Below are 17,908 nucleotides of genomic sequence, written 5' to 3'. Positions count from 1 at the left end.
GGATTTTGTACCCTGAAACATATTTAATCAATGTTTTTTGTATTGCAAATTATTCCATTATTTTTGTCCCACACTGAAATACTGAGTTTTTATAGCTTCGGTAACATCTGCACATCGACTCATGGTAGGCCTATGTTTTACACAAAACAAAACTTATTAAATATATTATACTTTAATATTGTAGGAATATTGTGCTTATTGAGACAAAAGCAGAAGTTAATCAGTGAAATTTAATGTTTCTTTAATATGTTGCAACGGTCCCCGATCCGTGTTGCAACTGTCCCCAGGTCTGGGGTCAATTGCAACATCTGAATTCCTCCATTCAAATAAATATTGTGATTGATATGTCATATGTAGCTATCTTTAAATGGCATTGGGTAATTAGCAGACACTGGTAAGTTTAATATGTAAAAATTTGGTGTGCCTTGTCCAAATAGTCCCTGAGTAACTGAGAATAATGTAAAAAGTGTTGCAGCTGTCCAAAGTCTCCCCTACACATGGTGGCCATTTAAAAGGTTAGCATGAATGCAGCTATAGTATTAGCATTGAAGGACAACATTTTGCTGTTAGAAGACCAAAGAGCCAAATAGTAAAAGCTTTTGTTGATCCAGAAGAGGATTTTGCTGCTACTGTGGCTACACCCGAGCTAATCACTCCACAGGCACTCATTGTGCATACTGGGTCACAGTACAACCAAACCCTGCCTGTAACAATCACAAACACGGTGTGGGTCTTTGCTCTTGATTTAATAAAGAATGTGGCCCAGTTCTGATAAAACTGCAGCTATACCATAGCTACACTCAAGCTAATTGCCACACTGGTGGCAATCATTAAAGGATTCATTAAGGGGACTGATGAGCCACAACCCTGGACTTGAGAGGGAGCAGAGTCAAGCTTGACACATGTCCACACGTGTCGCTCAGCAGCCAAGGTCAAGCGTTAAAGGGACGCATTACTTTGCCATTGCACGTACTTTGAGCTTATGAGGACATGGCAACATGGCATTTATCAATTCAAAAACACAACTCTACATTTACAAACAGCTCCATGATGGAAGATGCTAAATTTGGGCTGAAAGCAGAGTACTGGAGATAGGAAACATTTCCAAGCCTGACAAACATCTGATGTCTTTTCATGAAATAATGGTCATAACTGTAATAATGGTAAGATACTGTAAAAAGGAAACATCTGAATCTTTTTTCAGAAATTAGCTTGTTGTTAGATAAAAGAGTCACTGCTCTGGCATGAAAAAGAGAGGATAGACCAAGAATAGGTTTTGGAATTCTGAACTATTTCTAACTCTCCCTATAGCAAAGATTACCTACGCTATCAAGGGCAAATGAGCACTCTGTAGCAACATCTGGGACTGCTTAATTTATTTTCTAGAAAACAGACACTTGACCAATATAGTGAAAGCATCAGGGGATCATTCTTCAGTTGCCTTCTGCAGTTTATTTGGACATAATGGTGCATCTAAAAAATTAGAAGACCAAGTAAAAGTTCCTTTCCCCCCTGTGATTCACTTCAGAAAGCTGCATCTCCATATATTCTAGATTCATCTCACACAAAGTGAAACATTTCAAGACCTTTTTTTGTTTTCATCTTAATGATTACGGCTTACAGCTCATCAAAAATCTCAAAATATTTGTATATTGTGGAAAATTCAAATTTGCAAAGGTTTCCTGAGCCTTTATTCTCTCACTTTTGTTCAGTACACGCAACCACAATCATGGGAAAGGTTGCCAACTTGATTCTATCCCAGAAGACTATCACCCTAAAAGGAGGGTAAGCCACAGAAGATCACTGCTGTAGGCAGGCTGTTCTCAAAGGCTGTATCAAAGCATATTCAATGAAACTTGACTGGAAGAGAAAAGTGTGGTAAGAGAAGGTGCACAAGCAACATGACTGAGCTTAGCCTTTAGAAAAAAAAAAAAAAGAAAAAAAAAGCAGATTCAAGCTTTTAGGGGAGCTTCACAAGGGTGAGGGTGGAGTCAGTGGATCAAGAGCCAACATACACAGGCAGGTCTAGGAAATGGACTAGGTGTCTTGTTCTTAGTGTCAAGCTATTCCTGAACCAAAAGCAACAAGATTCTCAACTGGGCGAAAAAGAACTGGACTGATAATAAGTTGTCCAAAGTCCTGTTTTCAGATGGAAATAAAATTTTGCGTTTCAACTGGAAATCAAGGTCCCAGAGTCTGGAGGAATATCAGAGAGGCACAGAATCCACGATGCTTGAAGTCCAGATTCCAGTCAGCGATGGTTTGGGATGCCATGTCATCTGCTGCTGTTGGTCCACTGAGCTTTATCAAGAGTCAACGCTGTCAGCCGTCTACCAGGACATTTTAGAGCACTCTATGTTTCCAAACGCTGAAAAGCTTCATGAAGATACTGATTTCCTTTTCCAGGAGGATTTTGCAACAGGGAAGACAAAACTACCAGAAACTGGTTTGATGTGTGTGTAATTGGCCAGCCAACTGGTCTGACCTAAACCCCGAAGAGAATCTCTGGGAAAATGTCAAGATGAAGACTAAAGACATCAGATGCAATAATACAGACAAGCTGAAGGCTGATATCAGAGCAACCTGGACTTTATAACTCCCCAGCAGTACCACAGACTGATCGGCTCCATGCTATGCAATGCATAGATGCAGTATCTTTGTAAAAGGAGCTCTAACCAATGACTGAGTGCATAAATGAGCATAATTTTCCAGAGGGTCAACATTTCTATATTATAAATCCTTTCTTTGGACTGTTGTTTTTGTGAGCGGTAAGCCGTAATCATCAACATTTAAACAAAAAAAGTCTTGAAGTATTTCATGTTGTATGAGATGAATCTAGAATACATGAAAGTTTCACTTCTTGACTTAAATCACAGTAAAAAAATGAACTTTTTCATGTTCTTAGTTTTTAAGATCATCTGTATGGGATTAAATGTAAGGATATCAAAAATCTAAAATCTGTTATCTGTTATATACCTTTTGTTGTGTTTTGCGTTGTCTATGTTTAGTTGCACATGTATTTGTAAGCACATCTATGATATCAAAATATTGAAAAGCAATAAAAAATATGCTCGCAAGGAAAAAACAGCTTCATGGATATGCCTAGATGTTTTTTTAATCTTCTTAAAAAACATCTAAAGAAGATATTAGTGATGAAACTGGCTGATTTTACTGTTAAAGACTTGGGCCTCCACATTCTTTTACACCAGCAGGGGGCAGCCTTTTATTACAGATTTTACACTTGGCTCCACTAAGCTTTCCAGGCTGCTTTAAGGAGGTTACTCTGAGCTGATTCAGCAGGCTTAAACTTAGATGTAGGGCTCCAGTGGTTTCTTTGTCTTTCATTTACACTAGTCACCCTCATATGATGGGGCACTATAAATAATGATTTTTCTTTTAATGCAATGTCATTTTTGTGACTGTTTTCCTTTTTCTTCAGAAGAGGAGAAGCAGATAGATAAGGGAGAAAGACATCCTTCTTATATTTGATGGCCTTCATGAACGTGTAGAGGGAAATGAGAGGGGGGTTAATGTGTGTGAATGAAGCGGTGCGACACACGGTTTTTAAAGGGGGTCTGGAGTTCAAGGGATAGTTGTTATATAATGACTATTTTCCTTATTTGAGCTCCAACAGGCTTAAAGCAGATTAAAAAAGCATCAGCGATGGAAAATCATTAATACTCCTCTGTAGAAAAACATTATATTATACATTCAAGCACACAGTGCATCATTAAGAATATAAATCTAAACTTAGTACCCCATTATGACAAAGTGAAGTGATGCAAATTTATTAAAAATAAAAAGCTGAAATAACACATTGACAAAAGTAGTCTGACCCTTTGCAACACCACTTGAGATATAGCTCAGGTTCCTCCCATTTCTCTAGATCTTTGCTGAGATTTTCTACACCTTGACTGTGCAAAATTATTGAACATTTGGAAAGGCACACACCTCTCTATAGAAGGCCTCACAGCTGACAATGCAAATCAGTGCAAAAACCAAGCCATGAAGTCAAAGGAATTGCCTGGAGAGCTCAGAGACAGGATTGTTGCAAGGAAAAGATCTGGGGAAGACAACAAAAAATGTCTGCTGCACTGAACATTCCCAAGAGTACAGTGGCCTCCATAATCCTCAAATGGAACACTTTTGGAACAACCAGGAACTCTTCAAGAGCTAACATGGCCAAACTGGCAATAAAGAGAGAAGGTCCTTAGTAAGAGAGGTGACCAAGAACCGGCTGGCCACTCTGACTGATCTCCAGAGATCCTTTTGTGGAGATGGGACAATGGGACAAAGCTCCAGAGGGACAACAATCACTGCAGCCTTCCACCGATCTGGGCTTTATGGTAGAGTGGCTAGACAGAAGCCTCTCCTCGGTGCATAACACATGAAAGCTTGCTTGGAGTTTGCAAAAAGAAAAAAAAAAACTCCTGAAGGACTCTCAGACTGTGAGAAACAAGATTCTCTGGTTTGATGAAACCAAGATTGAACTGTTTGGCCTCAATTCCAAACCTTTTGTCTGGAGGAAACCAAGTACCACTCATCACCTGCCCAATACCATCCTAACAGCAAAGCGTGGTGGTGGCAGCATCATGCTGTGGGGGTGTTTTCAGCAGCAGTGACCGGTAGAAGAATCAGGGTTGAGGGAAAGCTGAATGGAGCAAATCAATATTCTTAATAAAAACCTGTTCCACAGCACTTAGGACTTAAGTCTGGGGCGAAGATTCACCTTCCAACATGACAATGACCCTAAGCACATAGCCAGACAACTCTGTGAATATCCTGTGACCCAGCAAAAGTCCTGACTTAAACCATGTTGAACATTTCTGGAGAGACCTGGAAATGGCAGTCTACTGACGGCCCCCATCAAACCTGACTGATGTTGAGAGGATGTGCAGAGAGGAATGGCAGAAAATCCTGCAATCCAGGTGTGCAAAGCTTGTATCATATTCAGAAAGACTCAAGGCTGTACTTGCTGCAGACATCAATGTGATTTTATAGTTTTTTCTTTTTTAATACATTTGCAAAAACATTAAAATTCTGTTTTCACTTTGTCATTATGGGATACTGAGTGTAGATTATTTGAGAGAAAATGTGAATTTAAACTACTGTGGTATCAGGCTGCAACATAAGGACAAAGAAAAAAGTGAAGGCAGTCAATACTTTCTAATTGCACTGTGCAGTTTCCCTTATTTATGCCTTTGAAATGTCTAAAAACCCTGCAGCAGCCAATTTGACAGACAATGACACTGCATTTTAGGCTTTGTCAATAAGCATAACTATGCTGAATCTGGATTTTTTGGGGACTTGAAGGCTGGAAAATGCTTGAAGAGTGAGTACAGAGACATGCTACCACACAGAGATGACAAGCAGGAATGTAGGGTAACAAGGAGGCAGTGAAAAGTGTCAGAAAACTGAGAAAACAACTCCACTGGGAAGAGCTATAATAAAACATAAAAACACCAAAGAGAGGCTGGTTGAAAAACTTACTGTAGGTTGCATAACATACTGTTGATGTGGCATCCAAGATGTACTCTGGACCTGTGTGAAAAAAAAAAAAAAACAGAAGAAAGAAGAGACGGTGAAGAAAAGGTAGTGGTGACGACGGTAAAATCAGAGATGATGAAGGAAGCAGAAATAAGAAAGTAAGATGAGGAAGGAAGGAAGGGGAAATACAGTAATTAAAGGAGGGGATGAGCATGAGTAGGAGGATGCAGAAGGGAGGTCAGGGGGAGATGAGAGGAAAGGGAAGATCAAAAAGAAGATTGTTATAAGTGGATAAAGAATTGAGAGAAGAGGGAACATAAAGAAGGACAATTGGACGACAGAATGACAGGAAGGGAGGCGAAAATGAGAAAAGCAGGGAGAAAATTAATCATTAGCTCGAGTCTTTACAAACCCATTTCAGAGCGTGGCTCCCTGCGGCAGTGTGTCTTAAAGAATATTACTGCGGTAACAAAGGGTCCACTATACAGTATGTTATGTTGTAATTATAAGAGGATATGAAGACCACAGAGAGCAATACAGTGGAATAATTACTGCTTCACAGTGGAGGTTTCATCATCAAAGCCTGTCTTGGCCACAAATCAACACTTTCATCTCCTTCTGCTTCCCACTGCCCAACCCAAACATGAGGAGAAACAACTCCCCAAAGACCCCTGTTGTCACATGTATCTATGTACTAATTATATATGAGTATGTTGGCTCACCTATGTGGAGTCGAAGGTTAATTTACCTCAAAAGGAGGCATGTTTTTTTATCTGAGAGTGCTAATCTGCTATGCTGAAGCTGTGTCTTTGCATCAGTCTGCCTCATTTGCAGCAGGGAACCTGTACGGGGAGGACTCCTGTTTGTTTTAACGTCTGGTTGTTTGACAAAAAACAAGGATCAAGTCAGTCTCTCAAAGGCGCCTTCGCCAACCAGCTTTGACATGAATTAGAGCGTTTTGTGTGTGAGAGAAAGAGAAAGGATGCAGCACATGGGAACAGCAAGCGAGACAAAAGGAGGATTTGTGCCTGAGAATGAAAGATCGATGGGAGGAGTGCTGCAACATAAGCCTGTGTTTTATCATAGCTGCACTTTAATAGAGAGAAATGATAACTCAGTTTTCAGCATTTAAGTCTTTCCTTAAAAAGACTCGTTATACCTGAATGTGCGGGGAATACAAACAGCAAATAAAGTGCTCAAGTGAGTGTGTGTGGGATCAATCCAAAAAAATTAAACATTATTTATTTCAAAAGCTCTGCTCCCACTTAAGTTGCCAACTTCCCTAAAGATGAGGCAGCTGTTATTCAATATTTTTCTTTCTGCCAGCAAATCCCACGAAAAGACCAAAACCAACAATGTGTTAATCCGTCTCTCAATACTTTCAGACTTCCCCTGTGTGCTGCACTGAAAGCCCCATTTGTTCAAAGTGAAGGCAGAAATCTGGAAAAACAGATCGCAAATGTATACTCTTTATTTCTTTAAAAGGCTGAGTAATTTTCTGTAACAGCTGGGGACTTTCTATCCGGGCAAATGTCAAGGAAATGGCTTAATGGATTTTAATACACATTTGTTAGTTATTTTAAGCAACAATAAGCAGAATCATTAAAGCGTCCACATTAATTAAAGAATGACTGTTAGAAATTTTTAATGAGCATTTACACATCCTCAGTTATTTCTAACAGGTCCTTATGCCTTAACTTTTTAGTTGTAACGGTCCGTGTCTTGCAACGGTGGATGCCAGGACAGAGCTACTGTGACTGTTTATGGTTTGTCGATAAACATGATCAATGTTACAATAAAGACTACTACATGAGGAAGCAAGAACTATTTCTGGAGGCCGCCATTCTGCTTTCATGTCTTCTACTGTCCTCAGTCATTCAAGTGCCTCCAGTAACAAAGAACATAAACCATCTGCAGCCCCCGACCTTTGAAATGTTTAGGCCCCACTAGACATTTCCAGGTCGAGAAGAAACTAGACACAAAGCTCTGCTTAGTTCTGTTGCTTGCTTCTTGTTTTGAATTGATGTGGGTCCATAAAAATCAAGATAGTCCAACAGCAGATCCCAGATCCCAGACACCCGCCTTACAGACCATTAAGCTGGATTTGTCAGAAGGGAAATACATGCTAGAACTTTCAAAATTAAATAAGATTAAACTACTGGTAAGGGTAAGGGTAAAGGCAAGGGTTAGGATACCAAATGTTAAAAGTAAAAAAATCTGACCTGCAAAACGGGATTACAAAATGCTTATGGAGCCAGCTAAACAGGAAAAAAGCTTGCCCTCCATGAAAACACTCTAAAGCAGCTAACATAGCCGAGGCTACTGCTAACTTAGCTTTATTGACTACTCAAATAATATAGCTAAATCTAAAGATAACAAAGCTATATTAGCCATCTTAGTTAGGTAAGCTAACTAGGTAACATATTTACACATCTAATATAGCTAAAGCAAACACAGCTATGCTTGCTACAATAGATTGTGGTACATTTGCTAAAGCTAGACCGGTTTTAAGTAGTTATGCGAAGTGGCTCCCTTAAACTGTGTTAGCTCCAGCCAAAGCTAAATGGGCATATGTCGTAACTTGAACTACCTAGCTAGCAAACCAATGTTAGCTTTAGCCGAAGCTTATGAAGCAAAGTGACCCAGTGTTCCCTTAGTTACTTCTAAAATGGGTCTATACAGAGGTGGTGTCTCACTCTAGTGGTCTGCAACATGGGGCGTCTGAGGTCTGTGGCCTGCAGCCAGGCTGCGCTCTAAATATCTGGGTTATCCAGCTAAAGCTGTATCTAATAAATCAGCAAAGTGAATCAAATTGATATAAAAACCTTGTGAAAATTTCATCTTAAATCAACAGTAAGTACATTCTGCCACCAGGGGCCTCTATATCAAAATAATAACAAAAGAGAGAGAGGCTCTCTCTGCTTCTTAGCCTACATGTTTTAAACTGAAGACTTAATCTAATAAAGAATTGCACTCCATAAGACTAAACAGCAAACAACAAGTTGTTCTTAAAATTCATCCACAAAAACAAAACACTGGTTTACTCATACAGGTGTATTCACTGTATGGAGTGCAGAGTGCAGAACAGAGCCTGGTATTCAATGTAGGCTGCAGAGCTGAGCACTGCATCTTTTCTGGTCAACTTTTGTTATTGCTTTGACTGAAAGCCCCCTGAGAGCAGAATCTACATACTTTTTGTTTAAGACAGAAAATTGATGTTGGTGGGATTGGCCCTAAATTACTATGGTTAATAGTTGAGAGTTGCAACAGTGGGTCTTATTGATCCTTTATTATGTCAAAGATTTTCCCCAAAAGATTTTATTTTTCTTTCTAAATTAGACCTATTCCAAGTGACGAACAGTGCTTCTTGTCAGTGGGTTCAGTTCATTGTTGCTTTTGGTCTTTTTGTAGTTTTCCTTTTGAAAGTGAGACTTGAACTGCCACTGATTTGTAGCTACTGAACTAAATCTCCAGTCTAGCATATTTCTACCAAGTTATTAACCATACTCAACATGCTGTTGCTATCGGGTTGCAATAGATGCCCATGGGATGCTATACTGGAGCTGTGTCTGCCTTGAAACTTGGTTTCTTTGCAAAATCCCATGGCCAAAGAACAAGCGAGCTAATGAAGTCATATTAAAGTTTGGAGCTTGAAATATCGATTCAGTATTATGGTGCAGCTTAAAAACAGTTTCATAAACCCTTAATTTGTGAGGGAAACAACATGAAGAAAATATTATTGACTACACTTCCCTGAAAAGACTCGAGTCTAACCAGTATTTGTCTAATTTTTAGTCCATAATATACAATTAAAACCAATACAAGGCACAATTATGTTGGTTTCAGTGTTTTCAAGATATTAAAAAACACAAGGTCTGCATTGCTTATAATAAGTAATACTGGCTGTTGCTGAAGAAATGGAAGTTATTGTTAAGTCTCATAAAATCACTCTAAAATTTAAGGTTCTGCAGCTTATGAAGTTGTTAAACACAAACTTGCATCCTACGCTTTACAGCCAGTTTCTTGTGGGAGTTTGAAAATGTCTGCAGTGATAAAATAACTAAATACACTAAAATATGCAGCACTTTTAGAAACAAGGGTTTACAAATGCTTTGTAATGCAAATAAATCAATGAATAAACAAAAAACAAAGCAGCAGAACGCAAAATAAAAAAGAATGAAAAACAACATTATTGACCTCAATAGAACCCTTAAGGTAAAAGAAGATGAACAGAACAATACCCAAACCTACATATTAAACCCTAACCCAAACAACACTATTACCCAGTCAACATGAGACATCATTAGTAATATAACCTCTCAAGAAATCACAAGAACTAAGACATCCCAAGAAGTAAGACATCCTAAGACATCAAGAACAACCACATCCTGAGACATCACATCCTAAGACGTCAAAGACCTAAGACATCCTAGGACATCACTAGAACCACAACATCCCAAACCTTAAAGAACCAGGACGTCCTCACACATCACAAGAACCATGACATCCCAAGACGTCAACGAAAACAAAGACATCCTAAGACGTCAAAGAACTATGACATCCCAAGACTTCAAAGACCTAAGACATCCTGAGATGTCAAAGACCTAAGACATCCTGAAGACTGCAAGAACCATGACCATCTAAAAGGTCAGGGAACTGAGTCATCCTGAGACATCACAAGAACCATGACATCCCAAGACGTCAAAGAGGTAAGACATCCTGAGACATCACAAGAACCATGACATCCCAAGACGTCAAAGAGGTAAGACATCCTGAGACATCACCGGAACTGTGATATCTTAAGATATCAAAAGCTCTAAAATCCTTTGTGTCAAAGAACTAAGAAAGCCTGAGACATCACAAGAACTAAGACATCCTGAGAAACTGCAAGAACAAGAACTATGACTAGAATCATGACATCCTAACAATCAAAGCATTACCACATCCTTAAACATCACAGGAACCACAACATCATAAGACATCAAAAAAAGAGTACCCAGCCAACACAGGAACTAACCACCAAAACCTGAGACCACCAGGACTGACTCTGCATGCCTTATTTCCTCAGGCAGTCTCTTCCAAAGTCAGAGGGGTCCTGATGGAACAGGCCCTATTCCCTTTAGTTTCACGTCTTGACTTTGGAATGACCAGGTTGCCTCCACCTGAGGATCTACAGCTGTGGGCTTGCTAATAGTCGATCAATAGCTCTGAAATGTAGCTTGGAGCCAGACCCTTTAATGCTTTCTAAGTAATGAGCAAAATATTAAAATCAATTCTAAAACTAACAGGAAGCCAATGTAGCGAAGCCAAAATTGGGGTGATTTGATTTTGTATGTTCAAACCCGAAGCCTAGCTGCTGCTTTCTGAACTAGCTGGAGGTGAGACAGTGACCTTTGATTGACACCAGGTAGAAGTGAGGTACAGTAATCAAGCTTGGAGAAAATTAGGGCTTGGATTATTTTTGTTTAAGTTCTGATTGGGTGAGTATTGGTTTCATTTTGGCAATGGTTCTGATGTGAAAAAAGCATGATATGTGGAACTTTTCCAGGTCTTCAAAGCTTGGTCTAGATGAGCAGATTGCAAAGTCCACCCACCTGGTACGTTGAAACAGGAGAGGCCGCTATGAAGGGTGTGATTGACGTCTGTGCAATCATTCGATTGGTGGAGATACTGTATGGCGAAGAGTAAAACCTAAAAAACACACAGGAAGGGGTTTAATTTTTAAATCATGTGCATCACACAGCAAACAAGTGAAACAAAAGCTCTTTGAAAGACATTTATCTCTCCATACGTAGCCACACACAAAGGTGAAAATGAGCCTTTTGTTCCCCTTTGTTTCCAACCACCCGGTGCACATCAAGACAAAGCTGACAAAGCGGATCAGACATCATCAAGGCTGTCATGGAAACAATAAATATTGCAGCTCCACTCAGCGCCACACCATCAAAGACATCTCTAAATAAGACTTGACACAGCACCGGAGTGCACATCATGTTACAAAAGAGTCTGCTCTACTGCTATGCATTATAATGAATTATCACCCTAATGTGAGTGGGTGAAAAATTTCAATATTACCCTTCATGTTAGCACCTACGCATGCTTCACCTTGTAGAGGAAGCGGCATCTGTAACATCTGTGCTATGTACTGTTTACTTCTCCTATAGCTTTGTTTGCCCTTCTGATTCCTCACTCTTTTCTCCATTTTCACCCCCTAAACCCTGCAGAGGCAGAATGCTGTTGCTCTGTGGCTCGCAGTGCTTTATTTATCATTGTGTACCTAGAGAGGACATGTTTCATCCGCCAGGCCATGTTGCTGTGCCCGATCGATCCCAGAGTGTCTGTTGACTGAATAATGGAGCGAGGGAGGGGAGAACAAGGCAGAGACAGAGAGTAGACCTCCACCTCCTATCTCCATCACAGGCATGATCATATGTAAAGCTGAAAGACTTAATTGGGAGATGAATCTTAATGGTTCAACATACCAAGACATTTTGGACAACCTTGTGCTTATAACTTTGTGGCAACAGTTTGGGGAAGGCTGTTTGTACTCAAACATCACCGTGCCCCAGCGCACAAAGCAATGACTATAAAGACAGGGTTTGATGAGTTCAGTGTTCAGTGATCTCAACCTCATTGAGCACCTATAGGATGAACTGGAACAGAGATTGCAGGCCAGGCCTTCACGTCAAACATCAGTTTAGTGCTTACTATCCTGTTGGCAACTTGTTAGCAAGGTCAACAGGTGGAAGGTCCAAAAGTAACTAGCTGGAAGGTGATGTGCTGCCAACAATCAAAAGTAGGGCATGCTCCTGAAAATAAAGTGATTCTTCCCCTGTGGTTTTATGTAATTGTCAGATTGAGCTGTGTCTCTTAACCTCTGAAAGCCTGAAAACACAAATTATAGCCAGAAAATTCCAATTCTTTGGAAATGAAATGTTTATTTCACTTTCTACTGAAAAAAAAAAAAAAAAAAATCAAAATTTCCATAAAATTTAACATTTACATTTCTTGTATATCATTTGATACTTTGGGTGTTTTTGGTAACTGATAATCCACTTGAGGGCATTTTTATCATTTTTCAGATTGTATTCAGAAGTTTTTTTTTTAGTAATATATGACCATATTGATTAGATAAAGGTATCATAAAGGTATTTATCAAATATGCGACAACAGGCTTTAAGGGGTTAATATTTAAATACAAAAATAAATGGTAGCCCTGTTGAGTAAGCTAGTACTCCAATTTCATGAAGGTAAACTCACCATGCTGTCAGCCAACAACTGCTGCTTTAAAAAAGATAATCAATGCCCTGAACTTTAGTTCGGCAATGTTAATACCCATAGAAACTATAGATAGTATTAAAAAATGAGTGATTGCAGCATCCCAAAATGTTTTCACTGTACTTGAGTGCTTAAAAACCAGGGGAAATCTGCTTCTTTCTAAATGCACCTTAAACATGGAATCATCTTCAAAAGGGGCTTAAAATAGATTCTCTGATATCATTTAGCAAAATGGGGAGTATGCTATAGAATACTGTGACAGAGACATGTAGTTGATTTTCTGAAAAGATCATTTGAAAAACACGTTTTCTTTAGATTGCTGGGATTTTTCCATGTTGTTTAAGTTGTTTGATAATGTACACTGGTTATTATGTATATCTGCTACCTTGGCCAAGTCCGTCCTGAAGATGAGATTTTCAATCCTAATGGGACTTCTTTGTTAAAAAAAAGGCAAAACAAAAAGTTGTTATCACAGTGATTGTCAAATCATTCATACTGCTGAGAAGTTTACTTTCAATTAGTTATAAAAGAGTGTGTAATGCCATCACTGACAGCGGTGCTGACAGGTGTGTCTCCTGCAGGGTTCTGTACTGGTTTAGCAGAGTAGAGGTGGAGTGGTGACAAGAAACGTACAGAACACTAACAACTTCTATCATAGAGAGTGTCTGCCTTAAACTCACACAAAAATCTGTTCTGCTGTGGACTATACCATTTAATCTATGCTAGGATAATGTTTTATATGTCCTTCGTAACTACTGTCATCATAGTCACAGTGACAAAAAAGCAGTTATTAAACAGTCAGTTGTATCCCAAGGTTGATGCTAAGATACACTGACATATAGAAACAGACACTGAACTCATAACTGCAAGACTATAGTCCATTTATTGAAGAGAAATAAAGACAAACAGCGTCCTGACCTAGATAAAGATTCTCTCTCTCTCTGAGCACTTCAGCAAAGACTATATAGCATGTGTTACATCATAGGCTTAAGGTTTCACCCTCTTCAAAATAATTCTGGTGGCCTTTAGAAGGTCGCAAAGTGGTGTGTGTCCAAGAACATAATTTTGTGAGGCCACTGAAAAGGCAGAATGACCAGCGGCCATGTTTCTACTTATATCTTGGAGAAGTTTATGTTTAATTGTTATATGATGAATGAATCCAAGACTTAAAATCATATTATTAATCAGTGAGCTAAATGCTCACTCATGACGGTCAAAACACCACTTTCTGCTTAGCTTAAGCTTTGAACTGTGATGCATGATGGGTATATTAGTGGACCAGTGACCATTGGTTGTTCATTTCTTTTCACAATGCATTGTGGGATACAATGAGTGCAGTATACAGTGCATATAAAAATAATTCATCTCCTTGGATGTTTTACCCTTTCATTGTTCTATGAGTCAATCATGTTCATTGTATTTGACTTTTTTGGCAAACAAAACAAAACAAAACAAAACAAAGAGAACATCTTTAATTGTCAAAGTGACAGATTTCTAAAAAGTAAAGTAAGTTTAGAAATGTGTAAGATAGTAGTCTAGTAGCCTCACAGTTAGTGAAATGGGGATCACTCGAGTGCAGTGAATACATCTCAGGTGATTGTAGTATAAAGACACCTGAGTCAGGAAGTTCCAGGCACTGGTCAATCAGTATTCATGGATACCATTATACCATGAAGACAAAAGAACACTCCAAGCAACTCAGACAACAGGTTATTGAAAAGTATGAGTCAGGAGATAGATACAAAAAAAAAAATCTGAGGCATTCCCCTGGAGTTCAGTTAAATCCATCACCAAGAAATTAAAGGAATATGGCACGTAAAATATATGGCAGGTATAATTGGAATTATAAATATTTTACTACAATGGGCAGGTCTTATTATGACGGCACCTATTGTGATGCCACAAGAAGAGCAGATTCTTCGCGGACCATCAGTGTCACTTTTAACAGGTTTTGTGGTTTTGTAGAAACCTGAATATACATGTAAAAATACTGAAAACACAGGTTTTTCATGATATGTCCCCTACAAAGGTCATACGAAATGTCTAGACACAATCAAATATACACTACTGTCTCCATTCTGACACCTGAGATAATGGTCAGGCTCAGTAAACCAGCCAGAATGAGGGAAAGGGGTTTGGACTGGTGTTACTTTGATCTGACACCAGCACACATCTCATTTCTGTGTGAAATTGGTTGCAGAGGTGCTTGCCTTTTTTCTTTCAGACCTTTCTGTTTCACATTACATTTGTTCGGTCACTGATAGTGCGAGTAGTTTTGAACTCAACTGTGAGATGCAAAGCCTCAGATATTTTTAAACGGCTGCAGTCCGGGCGTTTGGATGCAGTTGGTTTCTAACTGCTGCGATAAGCTCCAGAGAGTGATTGTGCTTCACAGGGATTTTTATGCTCTACTTGGTGAGTTGGAGTCTAAGTATAGTGGTACATAGAGAGCAAAGCTACAATAGTTACGCCTTACTTCTCAACAATACAACATGGTTCATTTCCTTGGCAGCAGAAAGAAATCTCATGAATTATTTGGGCAATATTTTTCCTCCTGTAAGGTTCAGCTGTGGTTCAGAGAGAGGTTGATTGTGCGCTCTGTCGTAGATTTGTTGATGTTGGCTCATATTACTTAGATTTTTCTCTTGACTCCTTGAAAGGACATGATTTTAATAAACTTTTTTGTGATTTCCAACTTCAGCTTTCTCTATTATCTCCTTAGGTTTTCTTTGGTAAAGCTTCACAGAGAACAGTGTTTTATATATCATGCATGCACTTTTCCTTTGCGTGTGTCTGTTTAAAGATCCTGTGTGCAGTTTTAGATGGTTATGGAACGGACTAAAATTAATACCAAACTAAGAACCCATTGGCTATCATCTGACAGCTCTATTTGTCTCTGAGAACAACAGCCAACTTCTCAGTGTAAACTCATTGTTTAAGGCCTGACTAGCAACTTGAAAAGCAAGAATAGTTGGAGTTCCTACAGTCAAATTCTGCTCAAACTCTAGTCGATGATACTACTTGGACCAGAAACAGAAACAAGAATACAGTAGCCAACAAAAGCCAACCCTCAGCAACTGCAAACTCAGTAAACCTGCAGCTTAAGCTAGCTACGTGCATCCCAGGACTCCCCAGTAGAGCTGCCAATGAGTGCCCTAACAGCCCTGCAGTATTGCCATTAAAGATTAAGGGTTAAACTGGCAGCGAGTGATGCAGATGTCTTAGCTTTTTGCAGAACTTTGTGATTTTAAGTTGCAGCACATGCAAATCTGAATTTTTTGCATTTAAATTTGCATCCTTTAAGAATTTGCAGGGTGATTTACCTAATGTAAGTCAAATTGCAAATGAGTTGCCCTTGTCACTTACACATGAATACTTCAGATAACGTCATCCAGTCCTGCACTTTGATTTAATTTCTTTTAACTTTTAAGCACAATCTTTTGACAGAATTGTGTTTTACAAATTCAAAACAGCTCAAGACGCCTTTCAAGGTCCAATACCCGCACAAAGCATGAATACGTATATTTCTCACCTAGGTTAAACCAGGGTACCTTTTGCCTGTAAAAAGATGAGTTTACCTTCCTTTCCTTAGGTTTTATGTTCTTAGAAACCAAGATCAAGATTCAAAATTAACTTTTTGTGTACCACAGTGAAAGAAAATGTCTCTGGAGCTCTTCACCCAAGACAACATACACATTAATCATAAAAAAATTACATAGGACAAGGCATAGGACATTGAGCATTGATTAAAAAGAAAAAGATAAATGACAAGATACTATTTGTAGAATTTCTGCACTATAAGATCTATGTTAATTTAAAAAGTAGGCATGATTTTTTTTCAAAGATCTTTCAACTCTGTTTTCTAAAATTTTCAAAGACAGAGAAATTCTTAATTTTTAAAATTGTGACTAGTCCTGTCAGTGGATAAGAAAGATCAACCTTTTGCTGTATGCTTTGAGTCATTGTCTTGCTGCAAAGTCTTCTTCCAAGCAATAGTTCTCTTAGTGACTCCTTTCCCATTGCCAGTAGACCCGGGTCTGATCACCAGCAGACGAGCTGCATGGCTGTTTTTTTTTTCTCTGGTATGTCAAGCTGATGTCATCACGTTGCTTTTCTAGCTCAGTCTTTCTATAACAAAGATATCTGCTGAGAATAATTAATGTTCTACTGACATATTCAGCTCCCACAGCCTCGAGTTTCTCATGGATTATGAGCGCAGCCAAATAAAGTAAAGGAGAACCTTTTATGAACAATGTTTCCATTTCAATTTTCACATTTATCTGCTTCTTGGAAATATTAGGCAAACCGATCTTTTTAATGATTTAAAACAGAAACTTCAGCCGGCCAAACTCTGGTCTCCTCTATCAGCTTTCATCTGGCTTAACAGCTGATGGAGGAGATGGCAGACTTTTCAGACTGAGATTTAAGGGTGAAAACTAAAAAAAAAAAAAATACATAGTCATTTCCAAGGAGCAGACATATGATAAAGGAAAATAGAAACAACCTTTTAGAAAAGTCTCCTATTCTCCAGCTACATTTTTAAGCAGGAAGCACTGCACTTCTCACGTGATACGCCATGAGAAATCCAAGGCTGTAGAAGCCTGACTTGTTCACAAAAAAATAATAGCTTTCAGTAGATATCTTCATTATGACAAGAGTGAGCTAGACAAGCATTTTTGTGTTTGTATGTTAAACTGTGCTGCAGTGTTGGAAACCTCTGCCTATACTGTCTCCTTCAACAGCAGCGGGCATCAGGCTTTAATGTGCAGCTGAAAAGCTGAAGTTTCTGTGTTATAACAAACAAAAAAGAGGATCGATGTGATCATTTCCAAGAGGCAAATAATGCAATAAATAAATAAATGAAAGGTTAATAGATTATATTGTTTGAAAAGGATCTCTCTTTCCAGCTGTGCATGGACAGGATGCATGGCACTTTATGAGATAATCCATACGGTTTTAACAGGTTGAATCAGCTAAATCTGTCCTTGGGAAAAAAAAAAAAAAAAATTCTCAGTGGATATGTTCGTTATGACATGGGCATTTTTGTGTTTAAATGCCCCGTTAAACTGTGCCGCAGTGCTGTGAAACTTCTGCCTTTAAACTCCTGCATCCTCAGGCTTAAACGCACAGCTGACAGAATAAA

General features: G+C 38.8%; 1 protein-coding gene across 2 annotated transcripts in view; it reads right to left on the bottom strand.

Annotated features, from left to right (window-relative positions):
* LOC121513676 (RNA-binding motif, single-stranded-interacting protein 3-like) overlaps positions 1-17,908 on the bottom strand; it is a 237,171-nt gene that overhangs the window by 19,221 nt on the left and 200,042 nt on the right. Inside the window, exons 9-10 of one of the 2 annotated variants that reach the window (XM_041793581.1) lie at positions 11,082-11,178; positions 5,491-5,541 (exon numbers count right to left, since the gene is read on the bottom strand). In XM_041793581.1, coding sequence (XP_041649515.1) covers positions 5,491-5,541; positions 11,082-11,178 — 148 coding nt within the window. The remainder of the gene's footprint in view (positions 1-5,490; positions 5,542-11,081; positions 11,179-17,908) is intronic. The other variant, XM_041793582.1, reaches the window with a different exon arrangement.

The sequence above is a fragment of the Cheilinus undulatus genome, linkage group 8 (assembly GCF_018320785.1).
Source record: "Cheilinus undulatus linkage group 8, ASM1832078v1, whole genome shotgun sequence".
In the NCBI taxonomy this organism is placed as follows: Eukaryota; Metazoa; Chordata; class Actinopteri; order Labriformes; family Labridae; genus Cheilinus; species Cheilinus undulatus.
The sequence above is the reverse complement of the archived record's forward strand: the minus strand, read 5'-3'. Positions and strand labels throughout refer to the sequence as shown.